The sequence below is a fragment of the Ruditapes philippinarum genome, unplaced genomic scaffold, assembly GCF_026571515.1.
Source record: "Ruditapes philippinarum isolate M1 unplaced genomic scaffold, ASM2657151v2 ctg2458_1_1_1_1, whole genome shotgun sequence".
NCBI classification, from domain to species: domain Eukaryota; kingdom Metazoa; phylum Mollusca; class Bivalvia; order Venerida; family Veneridae; genus Ruditapes; species Ruditapes philippinarum.
This window is the reverse complement of record NW_026862651.1, coordinates 228,837-247,148: the sequence shown is the minus strand read 5'-3', so window position 1 is coordinate 247,148 and position 18,312 is coordinate 228,837. Positions and strand designations below refer to the sequence as shown.

At 32.4% G+C, this 18,312-nt stretch overlaps 1 protein-coding gene across 1 annotated transcript; it reads right to left on the bottom strand.

The window, feature by feature from the left end:
- Positions 1–1,483: 1,483 nt before the first annotated feature.
- On the bottom strand, positions 1,484–2,601 carry LOC132719726 (uncharacterized). Its single transcript, XM_060703574.1, has 3 exons — positions 2,570–2,601; positions 2,023–2,175; positions 1,484–1,672 (listed from the first exon to the last, which is right to left on the bottom strand). The coding sequence occupies exons 1-3, from the start codon at positions 2,577–2,579 to the stop codon at positions 1,515–1,517; spliced, it is 321 nt and encodes a 106-aa protein (XP_060559557.1). The 5' UTR covers positions 2,580–2,601; the 3' UTR covers positions 1,484–1,514.
- Between the last annotated feature and the right edge of the window lie 15,711 nt (positions 2,602–18,312).

Sequence of the window (18,312 nt, the reverse complement as noted above, 5' to 3'; positions counted from 1 at the left end):
AAATTTTATAGGCCAAAGATGTAGTCAATGAAATGAAAAAAAAAATATAGTGATATAATCCAACACCCTGAATAAAATAATTTTCTTCAGTTTCCTCACTGGGCATATTTTCTTACCATTTGAGCACTTTAATTATTGTAAAAAAATTGGAAGAAGATCATAAGAAAAGGATTATAATATAGATTAGGATCTCGGTAATGAAAAAGTTATAATAATTTTTAAAAAATGTCTGTGAACGAAGTCCTTGAAAAAAAAATATTTTGAACCTATAAATTTTACTGAATGATAATAGCAGGTCATTTACACTGAAATATTAACATAGAGACTATTAAAGCTGCGAAATAATGAGCTTATAACACTGAATCATATTTTTCTCGCAGAAATTTACAACACATTCGATACAAAAAAAAATAAAATAATAAAAAATAAAGGTTATTATTGATAGTAGCAGAGATATTTCGATTGCATCATGGCCAGACAAACAAAAAGTATAAAGACATACTAAAAAAAAAGTTACTTTTTTAAGGCAAAAATGCTGTCAGCTGCCCGTGTTTCAACAAACCACGTACTTGAAACTATATACATGTACATGTATAACAGATCAGCTAGAGTATGATGGCCTGCAAATGCAAATCTTACTTTGTAAATTGGAATCAATTACCCCTGTAATAGCTGCAACCGATGATTATAATTATACTTCATGGAACCCTGAATTGTAAGTAAAATTGAAAAGCCACCTTAGTAGAAAAAAGAAACAACATAAATTTAAACAAGAGCACCGCTAGGCGGAGGATTATATGCCCGAAAGTTTTGTTTTGTTTTTTTAAATAAGGATGAGGCATTTGTAAGACATGGAAATTAAATAAAGTATTACCTCCTTCAAAAAGCAATCCTCCTTTATAGCTGAAGAACCTTCATATATATATTGTCTTGTAAGTAAAAATGCTATCATGGATGGACGGAAAGACGCCAGGGGTATAACATAATATAAGAAAATTTTTAGGGCACATTATTAATGTACTCAATATAAGTGATCATCCTATGAAGTTTGACAGTTGTAAAACCGTTAACAATATTAAGGTCCTTTGACCTTGTGACCCCAAAATCAATAGGGGTCTTCTACCCAATATTGACAATCATCCCAGATAGCAGACAGTAGTTGGCCCAACGTTGGGCCAATTACATTTGCTTTGTTGGCCCAACACATAATGCCAACGTTGGCCCAATGTCAATTTGCTAATTGGGGCAACGTTGGGCCAACGGTTGGTATATGGTTGGCCCAACGACTGCTTTCCTACTCTTATCGTTGGCCCTCCATTGGCCCAATGACTGGTTTTCCTTCCTATCGTTGGCCCTCTGTTGGCCCAACAACGGGTTTCCCTTCTTCTTGTTGGCCCCGTTGGCCCACTGACTGGTTTCCTACAATAAACATTGGCCCTTTGTTGGCCCAATGCCTTGTTTTCATAAAAGAACAAAATATATACTAATTACTACAATTTATTACTAAATGTTGTTCACATATCATTTTCATTTTCTTCTCTTTGTTGTTGCAACTTTTTAGTCAATCTCTTCCTCCGCCCGCCTTCCCTATCCTTGGCATATCTTAGGCACTCCTTCATTGTCTTCTCGATTTCATTATTAGTAGACCCCTGTCTTCTTCCTCTTACAGCATCTGAAATTTATACAGTTTACTGATTTTATTTAAATATACACTACTTATTATAATTTACTAGTAAAAAAGCACATAAATCTGTCAAAATGCAAATAGAGCTAAGGGGATAAGACTTTGATAGTAAAGAAATATTTTAAATTACAAGTCAATAGATTTAATAGTAACAGAGATATTTGACATAATTAAAAATTTTAACCTAAAATTTTTAAGTTAAAAAGGGGCATAATTCTGTCAAAATACAAATAGAGTTATGATGATCATTAAAACACAAGAGTCACATCTTGCACCCACGGTGTAAAATAATTTTCTAGCACCGGTGAAATCACCTTTGAAAAAGCAAAAATACAAACCTAATATGACTTTTTTAAGTCTATAGCTAAGTTTTTCGAATGGTTTTTTCGAGCCTTTTCCAACCCAGTTGTATTCTAGGGCAACTTCCTGAGACAAAGTGTGAGACATAACATGGCGAACAATGCTCTCCCAATTAGACATAAATTTGCTGTCTGAAATGAAATAAAAACAATTTTTGCAGTCGGGTAAAGTAATTTGTGTTTAATGCGAAGTTACACTTCAAATTAAATTTACACAAAGTTTCGTATACACTCTACTGCAATGAGTGGTGTAACTGTTAAAAAGTCTAGTAACAAAGCAGAATTTTGCAAATAACTCATAATCAATCATAATTACCTATTTATACTCAGAACAGATTGTATGAGCTTAACACTGCAGTGCTAATTGTAGCTTGTCAGTTTTTACTAACTTGCATTTTTTTTGCAGTTATCACAATAAATTCAGATGTAAAACTATAAACATATCATATTTTAAGCTGATAAACACTGATAGAATTAAATGGTTTTAATTTCATTACAAAAATCAAATTCATTCTGGCTTGTTTACCTGAAAACATCAAAGTATTTTCCTTTACCAAATATTATCTGCCATTTTGTATTAATCACATGACCTGGTCACGTGGATAGTATAACAGGTTTTAAAACACTAATTCCGTGCAGGTTTAAATACATAACTATATTAGAAGGGTTTATTTAAAAGATTAAAGTAAAAAACTCTAGATCTACTTACATTTTTCAGTGTTGAGAAATTGCAGTCTAATACAAATTTATTTAGCTCTATCTGTAAACACGTCCACGCAGCTTCTAAATCAAGCGAGGGAAAGGATGGGTAGTGCCAAAATGATCCTATTTTCATTCATTGATAACATAACCAGAGGTTAATTAGAGTTCAGAGTGGAAGATTCCGGAGGTTTATTATGGTTATTCCAGCACATGTATAATTGCTTTAGATTATACATCAGATCTTCAAGATTTCTATAGATATATTGATACATATCCCCTACTATACTGCATAGCCTGGGCTTTGGTCATTTCTAGACTAAAAAGGTAATTATTTCTTACATGTCTCATTTAATTTATATGAGTATTTCTTGAATGTGACAATATTGAACATGGCTTCAAAAAAACATTATAAACTTTAGTCTTTACTCATTGTAGTGTACTGTTTATATACAGTAAAATATCTACATGCATATCTGTCTTTAAAAAAATAAATTTTGGGTCAGGTGCAGTAATTAATATATTTGACGAAAATGTATCGTTGGTCAAACGTTGGCCCAACATCTGTTTTAAAGTACATATTTATCGTTATTGGGCCAATGCAGAAATGTCGCTGGCGTTAACTTATGGTTGGTTCGACGTTGGGCCAACAACTGCATTTATAGTACATGTTAATTAGAGTTGGGCCAACCATGGCCCAACAACGATTTTCCTATGACGATTTTCCGTGGTTGGCCCAACCACTGCATGTTTACAGGGATCCTATGAAGTTTAAACACTGTGGGCCAAATGAAACTTAAGTAATGCACCAAAAACCACAATTTTCATAGCAAAGATCATTGTGACCCTGACCTTTGACCTTTATTATGACCCTAAAATCAATAGGGTCATGTATTTGACTTGGCTGTTCATCCTATAAAATTTTACAGCTGTAGGTTGAATAATAGTCAAGTTATTTAGTGGAAACTGTTTTCAGTTTTAAGGTAATTGTGACCTTGACTTTTGACCTTGTGACCCCAAAATCAATAGAGGTCTTCTACCCAATATGGACAATCATCCTATAAAGTTTGAAGACAGTGGGCCTAAATGCTCCGGAAACTGTTTTCATTCAAAGGTAATAGTGACCTTGACCTTTGAACTTGTGACACAAAAATCAATAGGGGTCTTCTACCCAATATGGACAATCATCCTATGAAGTTTGAATATTGTGGGCCAAATGGAACATTCGGAACTGCCTCGGCTATTATCTATAATAACCTTATCCGAAGACTGACGGAAAGGGCCGAGTAGTTGCGATTGCCAAATGGAACTTAAGTTATGCTCCGGAAACTGTTTACAGTTTAAAGGTAATAGTGACCTTTGACCTTATGACCCCAAAATCAATAGGGGTCTTCCATCCAATATGGACAATCATCCTATTAAGTTTGAATATTGTGGACCAAATGGAACTTATGTTATGCTCCGGAAACCAAATTGCTAACGAACGGACAGATGTTCTTACGAATGGACATTTATTGGGTACTTCTCTTGTTTAACAAAAAAAGATGAAAATCTTTGGAATTACCTTAAATCTAGTTTTTCCATGTTAACATGTGGTCTTTCACCTAATTTTGTAGTCCAATATATTAGACGTTACAGGCTTGTTATAGTTTATGTCGGTCAAGCCTGACGACGTTGCTTTGCCCAGAACCAAAATATCTCAAAGCGACGTCATATTTATAGGACTACTAATTTTGGTGTTTTTTAACATTTTTAATTTCTTTAGTTAACCCTTTCCCTCATGAGCATATTGTGAAAAAATGCCGTTTTCATTGAAAAGCCTCCTGTTACAAGTTCAAACTGCTATGAAACTATGAAAAATGCTTCAATACTAATCAAATTTGGTACAAATGTATTACTTAGTCAAAATGTCAGATTCAGCAAACACAGATCTCTAAGACCTGTATTTTTAAAAAAAACAGGTGTTTTTCAGTCGTCTTTCAGTTGTAAAACAGGATTTTTTTTCGTACGGGCGATCGCAAACACTCTATGTTGGTTTTGTCATGACGCTGCTCAAATATTTAAGGTTTAAAGTATGGTCTGGCACCCAGGTAGACAAATAATTTATATCAGGGTTCAACATTTATCATATTATGTTTAATTTCTCTTCTGACATGTTATACATGTAAGTGTTATTTAAGGAGTGAATAGTAAGTGTTATTTAAGGAGTGAATAGTAAGTGTTATTTAAGGAGTGAATAGTAAGTGTTATTTAAGGAGTGAATAGTAAGTGTTATTTAAGGAGTGAATAATCATTAAATAAAGTAGTTTAAGGACATTTTCTAGAATTTATTAACATTGTAGACCTATCACAGCACTTTTCATATGATTATATTTACACAAACTAAGTTTAAAACATATCATAGTGTCATATAAGTCAAATATGTAATTGTTATAAAGGGGAGAGCAGATAACTCCTGCTATTTAGTGGTATTTTCATTTATTGGCTATAAAATTTTCTTTTTTTCCTATATTATTAAAGAATCTTATGTTGTAATTGGTTAGATTAACTCTTTTAAACTCTCAATAGGTTGTATTCAATTATATTGGATATATCTTGTGTGTATAGAACTACTTATTCAGTTAATTTAATTTGCATGCTGAAAAATCAGTGTGAGGTCCATTTTTTTATAGTTCTCTCCCTTGGACTGTAAATGGCCATTATAATTGATTATGTCATAACTTATTTAGTTTCCGATGGAATTTGATGGGGTTTTCTTCTCCAAGTCAGTTAAATATTGTTGTTAATAGATATTATTATATCAAATTAATAAACTATAGACCTTTTCTTGTAGGAGAAAGTAAATTAGGGTAAAATTACCTCATTTATTGTTGGATTGACTTCTTATCTTGAAATTGTTAGACTATATAGGATAATCATTGTAACTTTTATACAAGTTCATAGAATTTCATAGGGGTTTTTTGGTTTGGACACTTAAAGATGTTTGTTAATAATTATCATACAATTGTATGGATTTTCATAACTGTTTTTGTTATTTTTGGGATTTATTAAGCCTAATCTTATTAAATTAGGGTTATTTCACTAAATATTTTCTGTTTTTAGGAGAATCTTAATGAGTTTGGTTATTTAAGTAAAAACATGATCCTTATTGATTTAAATTATAGGAGCAAACTTTGTAGACACCCATTAGAACATGTTTCATGCTAAATATCTTAGCTCTAGCTCTTTGGGTTCTTTAAAAGAAGATTTTTTAAGTTTTTACTATATGCATATAGGGAAAATCAATGACCCCCTGGGGCGGGACCAATTTTGACCCCAGGGCTTTTATTTGAACAAACTTGGTAGACACTCACTAGAAGATGTTTCATGCCAAATATCTAAGCTCTAGCTCTTTGGGTTTTTTAAAAGAAGATATTTAAAGTTTTTTCTTTCGGTTGCCATGGCAACCAGAGTTCTGCATGGAATTAAATTCTTTGAACAATTTTTAAAGGTGACCACCAAAGGAACATTCCTGTGAAGTTTGAATGAAATTGGCTTAGTGGTTTATGAGGAGATGACATTTAAAGTAAAAGTTTACAGACTGACGACGGACGGACGGTCGCCGAACGGCCGGACGCAGGACGAAAAGCGATCACAAAAGCTCACCCTGTCACTTTGTGACAGGTGAGCTAAACAAGAGGGCCATGATGGCCCTGGATCGCTCACCTGACACAACAGCATCCAAGCAATGTCTTAAACAAGCATCATGGCCAAGTTTGATGACAACTGAGTCAAACATGTGACCTCTAGTGTGTTATAAAGATTTTTCAATATTTGGGCAATGTGACCTAATTTTTGACCGGACACGACCCATATTCAAACTTTACCTAGAAATCATCAAAACAACCTTCCTGACCAATTTCAAGGAAATTTGGATCATAACTGCAGCCACTAGAGTGTTAAAAAGATTTTTCTATTTTTAGCTCCTGTGACCTAGTTTTTGACCTGACATGACCCATCTTCGAACTTGACCCAGAAATCATCAAAACAACCTTCCTGACAAATTTCCAGAATATTTGGATGAAAACTGCAGCCACTAGAGTGTTAACAACCTTTTTCTATTTTTAGCTCCTGTGACCTAGTTTTTGACCGGTAATGACCCATCTTCGAACTTGACCTAGATATCATCAAAACAACCTTCCTGACAAATTTCCAGAATATTTGGATGAAAACTGCAGCCACTAGAGTGTTAACAAGCTTTTTCTATTTTTAGCTCCTGTGACCTAGTTTTTGACCGGAGATGACCCATCTTCGAACTTGACCTAGAAATCATCAAAACAACTTTCCTGACAAATTTCCAGAATATTTGGATGAAAACTGCAGCCACTAGAGTGTTAACAAGCTTTTTCTATTTTTAGCTCCTGTGACCTAGTTTTTGACCGGAGATGACCCATCTTCGAACTTGACCTAGATATCATCGAAACAACCTTCCTGACAAATTTCCAGAATATTTGGATGAAAACTGCAGCCACTAGAGTGTTAACAAGCTTTTTCTATTTTTAGCTCCTGTGACCTAGTTTTTGACCGGAGATGACCCATCTTTGAACTTGACCTAGATATCATTAAAACAACCTTCCTGACAAATTTCCAGAATATTTGGATGAAAACTGCAGCCTCTAGAGTGTTAACAAGCTTTTTCTATTTTTAGCTCCTGTGACCTAGTTTTTGACCCGAGATAACCCATCTTCGAACTCGATCTGTATTTCATTGAGACAAACATTCTGACAAAGTTTGATGATGATCCAATCAAAACTGTGACTGCTAGACTGTTAACAACCCAATTGTTAGAGTGTTAACAAGCTTTTTCTATTTTTAGCTCCTGTGACCTAGTTTTTGATTGGAGATGACCCATCTTCGAACTTGACCTAGATATCATTAAAACAACCTTCTTGACAAATTTCCAGAATATTTGGATGAAAACTGCACCCTCTAGATTGTTAACAAGCTTTTTCTATTTTTAGCTCCTGTGACCTAGTTTTTGACCGAGATAACCCATCTTCGAACTCGATCTGTATTTCATTGAGACAAACATTCTGACAAAGTTTGAGGATGATCCAATCAAAACTGTGACTGCTAGACTGTTAACGACCCAATTGTTGACGACGAACGACGCACAACGCACGAGGCACGAAGACGGACGCCGGACATAGCCCCATCACTATACCTCACCTTGACCACTTCATGGTCAGGTGAGCTAAAAAAAGGACTAAAGTAAACAAACTGGGTCCCCATAAACACCTGTTTTAAGTGATAGATAGATAGATATGATGGTGAAACATTGCAATAAATAGAGTTTTGATGATATCTTCAGTTTAATGTCAGAAGGGAATAGGAAATGCATGTTACTTTAAAGACCTGTCATGACTTTTAATACTATAGGTACTACTGGGATCTTTACCAAAATTATATCTAAATAAACAATTTAAGAGCTTAAATGGCACTACTATTGCAAATGAAATTAAAGGTTATAAAATGTAAAACAATGTTGTATTTTCCCTTGTATTCCCGAACATTAGGTTAATATTGTCTGCACTTAAGGCTCAATCCTGGTTTAATAATAAGAGTTTGTGACTTTCTCCTAATTGATAGGGGTAAAATACCGGCCTCCTTTCGAAGAACAGTGTTCCAAGGGTTAGCTAGGTGTTTGAGCCCCTGTCAGGCTGTGACATATCAATATCAATTGGTTAATAAGAATAAAATTGGAAGTGACGGGCAGCATATATGCAGACTATAATTATTCTCTCATAAAATCAGTATTTCTTAATTGATACATTTACATGTATAATGGGAAATATTACAACACTATTCAGAATTTGAGGGCAAAATCAGGAAAATGTTCATCATGTTTGTATTTTTCTGGGGTTTTTTTGTGAAAATAAATTAATGTATTTATTTTTTAACACTTTATGTTCACTGATTTACATCAGTTTAAAGAAAGTTTCAAAAGCTTATTGAAATTGTTGACTCTGGTTCATAAATCTAATTAAGGCATTCAAAATTGGTAGGAAAATTCATTGTGTATACTTGTATATTATATACACCTGGAAATAAGTTATAATAAATATAGCACTACCCGGAAATTTTAAATGTGATTGAAAGCACTGTCATGAGATGATGACTTGATTGAGCTAGGAAACAGTAATTTGATAGTGATACCAATTTAGTAATCATAAACCAGTAAATTTATGAGTTTAGTTTATTCTTAACCAAATTATTGAAGCATAAGCAAATGTGTTGGTTCTTTTTACCAAAAATGTAAGTGTTTATGAGCATGATGTTAGAGCGTTAACAAAACATTTACTGGTGGATATTTTTGGTAAATTTTGTTGATTATTTAACTTAAAATGACATCATGTTGCCAAATTTTTAATAAAGTGTGTAACCGCCATGTTCCCGGATGATAGCCTCAATCCTTCTCCTCATACCAATACCAATACCTGAAACACAAATTTACAAATGGTAAGTAATTTTAAGCTGTTAATTGGTCAGTTCCCAGCACTGCAGCAGTGACATACGTATACACCATGTATAGCCCGGGGTTCTATGATATCACGGTACTTAACCTTTGTCGGAAAATATTCAAATATCAATATCATACATGATAAGATCTAATTAAAATGACCTTTTTTAAACTATTTCCAATGTCGGCAATTTTGGGTAATTTCTGAGGAAGTTACTATGGTATCACGGTAATCCCCAAAAATGCAAGAATGGAAGGATAAATGGGTCAAAATCTTCAAGTTATATTATGAAAAACTTCCAACAGTTAACTTGCTATAAAATTCAAACTATATGAGCAGATGATATGTCAGTTAGTAGGGGCCTATATGTGATTCTATAACATATATTAACTGACTGTGTAAAAACATACAAGGATAATAGTAGTAAAATATGAAGATTTTATAAAATATATTTCTTGTCATGAATACATTCGTTATTTACAAAATTAAATTTATTGGCAGATGAAATTGAATTGAGTGTGCCAGTTTAAAAAATATTAGCATCATTGTGTGTTGCTTTTACTAGCAGTCACAGAAAATGTTTGTTTGTTTTGTTTTGTTTCATTTTACGCCTTTTCCCAACAATATTTCAGTCATATAGATGGGTTGTTTCCTAACCATCGTTCCTGGAGAGTTACACCAGTACTAGACTACCTTCCTGCTTGCTAAACTACCAAAGCATCTCCCGGGAATCGAACCCAGCCTGAGAGAGTAACTGGATTAGAAGTAATTGACTCTAACCCCTCGACCACGGAGGGGGTTCACAGAAAATGTAAATACTGTGATATCATAGAACCCGTGATATCATAGGAACCGCGTATACATCTTATTCAGTCAAGTGCCCTAAATTTGTCCGTGTCTTTACTGTGCATTACACAAAGTAACAACAAATCTTCGTTAAGGATAAAAGAAAAACAATTGGATAATTTTAAACCTCAAAGTAAATTTAAATTGAACAATATTATGTTTTCCCCGGTATGTCTGAATACTGTTGTCTCTTATCTTTCAAAAAGTTTGCTTATGAATATTCTTAAAAACATTTTTTTTTGTCAAAAAGAGAGCAAAATGAAGGTTTTTTTTACCCCTTATGCATTCAGTACTATCACTTAATCTTAAATTTCCAATATGCCTATTATATGGATTATTTATCTTTCATTCCCAAATTAAAATTGTGTTGAAAGTATTCTAAAATATTCTCTTTGATTTTTGCATATATGTGCTCTATCTGAGTGATTTAAGTGTGGAATAAATGATGAAAACAGCTCAAGTTCAGGGTTGTATTTTCAATGAGGAAATAAAAAAAATCACTGCATTTAAATACAAAGAACAGAAAATAACTAACAAACAGAAAATAAATTATGCAAAGAATACAGCTTTTCATTTCAATAGAATTCAACATATAATAAATTCATATAATTCAAAGCACATTATAGTTCTTAATATTTCTAAAAAAAATATCATGAAACAAAACATTACCAGCTGCATCTGGCTGATCTATGATTATTTTACACTGATTATAAATTTAAAGATTATTTCTTTTTAGAATTAAATAAATCCCTTTCAATAGAATCTACTTTATACTGGTAAATTGTTAAGTATGGAACATTAGTTTCAGCTCAACTGTTGTTATGACAGGAGGAACTGTAGCACTCATGTAGAAAATTTTCCCTCCAGTTTAAAAGGGTGAATTTGTTAAAGATAAAACTCATGGTGTTAAATATCATCGTTTTCAACAGTGCTCTTCTTTCTTATAGGGATTACCTCTAAATCAAAGAGAGACCAATGGAATCTGATTCACAACAGGTTCGTTTCCTGTTCAGGGACATCTAGAAACCAAGAAGAATTGGAGAAGAAAACAAACAATCTGGTACAAAAACATAGGAATTTGTACTCTGATTTTAAAAGAAATTTAAGTCAGACAGGTATGTTATGCATTTAGTTATGCCAAGGATAGGAAAAATAATTATATCAATAAGTCATGTTCATGATAAACAAAAATATGTTGATGAAAGAGATTTTAACTGAAGCTTTAAGTAGGTGTTTAAAGCTAATGACTTTAAAAACTTAGTAATTTGATAATTCCTAATTTATAAACTGCCTTTCAATTTATGTCTTACCAAACTTGTCATACCATTTCAATAATTGGACTTTTTATCAGTGAAAAGTTTATGCAAATGATATGCAAAAAAATATTGAAAAATTGTTATACCAGACAGAAATTTATAAGAATCAAATGTCAGCAAGACCTTTGAATATCTATTATACAATGTGGCCATACCACGTGACTTTTCGGGTACGGAACACGCCGATTTTTCACCCGATTCAGGTATGTTTTTTATTCATAACTTATTTATTACTCAACCGATTTTGATCAGACAAGGCGCAGAGTACCCGTAATTATATCAGTTTTCCACGGTATATCAAAATTCTGTAAACCTCTGAATGGTTTTTAAGAACATTCGAGTACAGTTTTCTTCTCATAGCCGGGGCCGAGGGGAACGGTACACACTCATTTGTCATAACAAGCAATTTCTTGCAAGTCATGTTTTTTGTCACTATTTTATAGAAAAATACATGTTAAATCTGATATATTTAATATGCCCAATGTATCGAGTGAATGTAGTGATGTTTAAGCATATTTTCATAAAGTTATGTTGAAATGGTACGGAACACACTGTTATTTGAAAAGATACGGTACACACACAATTTCTGTCTTTGAAATAATTCTAAAATAAAGTATATGAAAATTTACTTTGAATTTACTTTGTGAGTGATTTGTTTTCATAGTTATACATTTTATTAATTTAAACGAGAATACTGGGATCTGTTTTGCAATGTATCATTATGCTTACAGTTTGATGTAAACAGGATTACTTAAAAAAAAATAAAAGAACATTTTGAGAGTACGTAGCGCAAAATTCGATTTTAAATGTTAAACAATTAATATTTGGCTAAAAAAATGGTAATATTTTAGGGAGGGATACGGAATACATTCAAAATTGTGTTTGTTTTGTTTTTCATTTGAAATAATTATGTTTTTTTTCTGATTATAAAACAACTTATGAAATTCATGGACATCTGTTATGTGCGATTATTCTTCCATTTAATTTTTTGTTCGAATATATAAATGACTGTCTTAACCGAGTATGAAAATAAAAAACAAACAAGCAACTAAATGTTGATCAAATCTGGAGAATTTGGAGAAAAAACGCTGGTTTTGATGAAAGTGGATTATTTAAATCACGGAAAGTTTAAAGTATTTTTCTGCAACATGATATTTGGTATTATTCATCTGCCAGGGTCCCAAACTAACTGCATGTATTTAATTATCAAATTATCTACATATGGACAAAGATATTCCGCAGTTTTACGTGCAATCAAAATAAAAAGCCAGATAAATTGAAGAACCCATATGGGAACAAGGTCTGTTATATAACGTAACGTAGTTTACACAAGGTTACCTTGTTACATATGCATGTAAGAAATTTTGGTGAAATTATGCCTATCTTGGACTTTCATTTAAAGATGCTTTAAAAACATGATTTCATGGATATGTGTGCGTGCGTGTTTGTGTTAAAAATAAAATGATTAAACAATGTCTTTCGAGGATAGTGCACTCCATGTACACTTTTGTTATTTTTAATAATACCCATTTTGTAAATTAAATGCTATGGAGGCTGCGTTCTATTTTATATACTACATGAAGTAGGTACGAGACCACCTATGACTTCGATGTTTCGATTTTTTATGTGAGAAAGTTTTCTAACTACCGTAAAGAACGTCGGTCGTTCTACTCAGGTGCCCGTTCGTACCTTTATATATACCTAAAGGGGCACTTGTAAAACTGGAAAGTCGCCACATGATCATGTCAGTTTTGGTGAGCCGTGAAACCAAACCAAAAATGACCTATATTACCTGAATTAAAAGTTATTCTTAAAGCTTCATGTCTTTAAACATAAAAAATTTAAGCCATGGCAACTACATTTTTATTTGTTTGGGTCGTCAGACCAAACAAATAATTGTAGCGAAATTTCAGACTCTGATATGCTTATTTGCAACATCAGAAAGTAGTCCGAACTCCTCGAAGCGGTTACTTACCTTTATAAGTACTCTAACGCCGAAAAAATAAGGGGAGATCACTGCGTAAAGATAGTCAAATGACAGGCGCATTAATTTTCAAGCCTTCTCAGGGGAAGAAAAGTACTTCCCGATTGGTCAAAAATTTCAAATATTGTGTCATTCTTTACGGATATAAATGCAATATTAAGCTCCATGATTATTTACACCAGTGTTAAACGAAATGAATAAGGGTTACAAACCCTAATTTAGAATGATATGGTTTCTTCAGGCTGTTATCGTGTAACTTCCCCGTGGTCGAGGGGATAATTACACGCTCGTTTAGAAAGAGAGAGAGAGAGATGTCCTGAGCTCAAATCCCATTTAAGGCAACTCATGTTTTTATTTATTTTTGTTTTTTTTGTTTTGTTTTTTTCAAGCCAAATAAACATTGAAATGAATATCAGTGTTGCAATAAGCATTATAGCCAATTTACTACAGTTATAACACTGGAAACAGCATTGGTGGCACTATACAAAAACAAATTGGTTTGTAATCTCATAACCTTCACCTTTCTGACATTCTGAGACCCAAATAAATTCAGCGCCTTCTGTGTTTTGATTTAATTAAACATGACCATGATACTGCAAAACTGTACCTAGATACTTATTATTAACAAAATATAAATACATATAATGTTATCAAGTAATGATATTTTTCAGCGATTTAGGTCTTGACATTGTTTTATTTTTTTCAGGAGGAAGCAAATAGACATATCTTAGACTTACACTTCACTAAAACTAAAAGAAATGAAAACAACAACAATAAACACAGCATTATAACAACATTTCTTTCTCTAGAACAATCATGAAACGCAACTACATGATTCTTTGAAGATCGAAGTGTTTAACATACCATAGGTGATTTTAAGTACTAGTAGGACAATTACTACTGAAATATAATGCACAAATACATATTAACATTTGAAGTAAGCATAATGGTACATTGCAAAACAGGTCCCAGGGTTCTTGTTTAAATTAATAAAATGTATAACTATGAAAAAAATCACTCATATTATAATTTAAATTAAATTTTCATATATTTTATTTTAGAATTATTTCAAAGACAGAAATTGTGTGTGTACCGTATCTTTTCAGATAACAGTGTGTTCCGTACCATTTCAACATAACTTTATGAAAATATGCTAAAACATCACTACATTCACTCGATACATTGGACATATTAAATATATCAGATTTAACATGTATTTTTCTATGAAATAGTGACAAAAAACATATGACTTGCTAGAAATCGCTTGTTATGACAAATGAGTGTGTACCGTTCCCCTCGGCCCCGGCTATGAGAAGAAAACTGTACTCGAATGTTCTCAAAAACCATACAGGGGTTTTCAGAATTTTAATATACCGTGGAAAGCTGATATAATTACGGGTACTCTGCGCCTTATTTGATCAAAATCGGATGAGTAATAAATAAGTTATGAATAAAAAACATACCTGAATCGGGTGAAAAATCGGCGTGTTCCGTACCCGAAAAGTCACGTGGTATGGCCACATTGTTATATAAGAAATTGTAAGAATCCATTAATGACATTAATTATTTTCCACAGGAGGCGGACCAAGAACACCTGCTCTTTCCTTCCTTACAGAGGCTGTTATGGCCGTTGTAGGGAAGGAAAGTGTCAGTGTGGCTGGGGTATGTTTGGGAGAGCATACAGATTCCACCATTTATGGCCGTAGTTGACAACAGGTGATTTATATTTTGATGTTCATTTTCTTTCTATTTTTTCAAATGATTATGCATACAAATATTTCAATATACAAATCATATATGAACAATTATATACTAATTTAATGTACATGTAAGCTAATGGAAGCAGTGACATTATGATCATAAAAATTATTATGGTTATCACAGGAGTACCTTGATGAGAAACTTGTATTTGACTCAAGCTAAATTTACTAGGTAAAGATCTCATGAGGCACAGAGAATCATTCTAGTAAAAACCATGAGAGCATTAACTTCTAGTTAAAGATCAAGATTATAGAGGATATTGTATGAGTGTAAGTTTAATACTGAATTTATTGAAGTTGAATTAAAGTATATTATACCATACTCTGACGAGCATGACATTATTATATTCAAAGAGTTCAATAAATTCATTAATGAATTTACACAAATTTTATATTATATTTATCACATACCAAAAATAAAGACTGTTTAGAGTGAAAAAGAATCATTTTGCCTTGACGGCCTATAGTTAAAGCTAACATTTAGTGCATCTTTACATTTTGTCAAAATATATGCACTGCTGAGCAATACCATTTTTACGAAGTCGCAAAAGTGGCAAGGGAATGTGATAAACACCCATAATAACTTAATAAATTATAATTATATCTATATATCAAACTATGAATTACTTTGTATATTTTAACAGTTCTGAAACTACAGTACAGCTGCCAGAGCAAGAGGTGCAGTCTGAGGAAGTTGTTGTAGAAACCAGGTAATGAAATTGGTGTCTTAATTACTAATTGTATCAGAAATAGTCAAATTTAATTTTATATAATATAATTATGCAAATAAATGTCATTACATTTATTTCTGATGATAAAGTGCATGCCAACTAGGCTCGGCACACAAAAATGAACAGCCTCAGCATAGCCTTGCCCTCTATCTTTTTTCTAAGCATTGCCTGATAAAATCTGTCATATCAGCCACTGGCATGATATTCTTTATTTATTTATAGACAAATTGTTTATACTTCTCAGTTAATACCATGTCCAAGTTTTTTTTTCAAGTAGTATTATTCTTAATACTTTAAGGAGATAATAAAAAAATTAAGTGAAGCTGAAGTTTAAATTATACTGCAATTTATCTCACTGGTATCTCAGCAACTACTATTTATGTGTGAAGTTACATTGAAATACTATTGATAGCTTAAAATCATATCTAGACAGTTAGTGTTTAGTATAATCAGTAGAGTTAAATTAAAAAAGTTAAGTAAGGTGCTAGTATGGTTCTTTGATAAGTCACTTCTTCTCACTTGTCTTTATCAATATGTGAAGTTCAAATAGGGATCTGCAGGACACATGTAACAGCGGGCGGAAAATGTGATGACTTTAGGCTCTCTCCTTTTCAGGAAGCACAAAATATAGTTTCAGTAAAGTATGTATTGATTAACAAGCAAACTGATTTATATTATTTGCAGGTCTCAATTGCCAGTGAGGGCAAAAAGCCAGTCACACTTCACATCAAAGTCTTCTAACCACTGTGAAATATGTTGCAAATCCAAACAAGAACTCCACCAACTGAAAAAAAGAAAATTAGAACTTGAAATTGAACTACTTCAAAAAAAACTACATCTACAAGAAGAATAATTAATTGATTAAATCTTTAGTTACGAGGATCATTCAAAACTTTATTTCACATACAGGTTTCCATATTTTTATCCTATTATTAACACGCAATTATCATAGTATTGCAAGCAATCCATAAGTCCCCTACCGGTTAGAACCCCATCAACATTCTGAAGGGCCATTGGCCATTCACTAATGTTTCAATTTTTCTCTATTTTAAGTAAATTTGTTGGAAAAGTTTCTATAAAAGTGATCACTTTTTATGAACAGACAGACAGACGGACTGAAGGATACTCTAAAGTTAATATTTGAAACATCCCTATTACCAAAACATAACATTTTTAAAAGCAAAATTCTTAAAGAAGAGATAACTCTTGAATTGAAGATGCAATTTCATAAAAATGTTCAGCTCTTTTTGACTTAATCACAAATATTGTTATATTTGCCATGTTTTAAGCCTATTAATTTTGTTGCCAAAGTTTTTTCAAAATAGGAAGAAAAGATAAGACATGCATAATCTCCAGACTGCCATCTACGCATATGTCAATTTTCATAAAAATATTTCCAGTACTTTTTGCTTTATCACTGGATCCAGTTTATGAGTAAAATTTGCCATATTTTCAGCCTATTTGTTGTCATAGCAACCAGAATTTTCAACATAAGAAGAAAAGAAAAAGACGTGCTCATCTCCATACTGCCATCTATCCATATATCAAGTTTCATAGAAATATTTTCATTACTTTTCAAGTTATCGCGGGATCCAGTTTTGTTGACTGACGGACTGACAGACAGACTGACAGAAAGACGGATGGAGGGTAAACCTAAAGTCCCCTCCGGTTAACCGGTAGGGGACTAACAAGAGTGATCAGTGATCACATGTGTCGCCTCATGATAGTCAATTGCATTTTGCAGCTGCTAAGTAGCACTAAGACACAAAATTGATTTATAAGGCAAAACGCACTTTATTCAAGGGCCATAACTCAGCCAAAAATTCATTCAACCGGAAAACTTGTGTTATATGTGCAATTACTTGAGCTATTAATCAATCCAGTAAAGCTTCAATGAAATTGCATGAGTGCTATATGAGGAGTTTTTCGCACAAATTTTTAAAATAAAAATCATTAAAGGGTTTGCAATATAACAAAATGTTTATAAAACATAGCAGTTACAAAATTAGAATCCAATAACTTATGAATGATCCTCATTAGTAAAAACATATGCTAATTTTTCATATTTGGTATTATTTATGTCTCTATGTACAAATGAAATTAGTAGTTTGATTTTACACAGAAAACATAATTGTTAATTTTAAAAATGTACACACTAGAGGTAAAAAAGAAGTGTATGAATATGTATGTTAATAGATAGAATAATCTTGCATTTTCTTTGCAAGAATTCAGCAATTTAACAAGACTTGTAATTATCGGAAATCACTTCCATTACATTATGTGCACTATTATCACTTTAGATAAAGTACAAATTTCTTAGATTTCAGTTAATTTGCTGCAATGAAATTAATATATTTCATGCCTTTCAGTAGACAGTGAAATAATTAGTTGCTATTTTCAACAGTGCATTTATGACTATATATGAATTCAGAT

Bases quoted from the DNA above. Each gene is read 5' to 3' on its own strand.
- LOC132719726 (XM_060703574.1), bottom strand. The intron at 1,673-2,022 runs GTTTGTATTTTT...TATAAATTTCAG, and splicing joins ACTTAAAAAAGTCATATTAG to ATGCTGTAAGAGGAAGAAGA.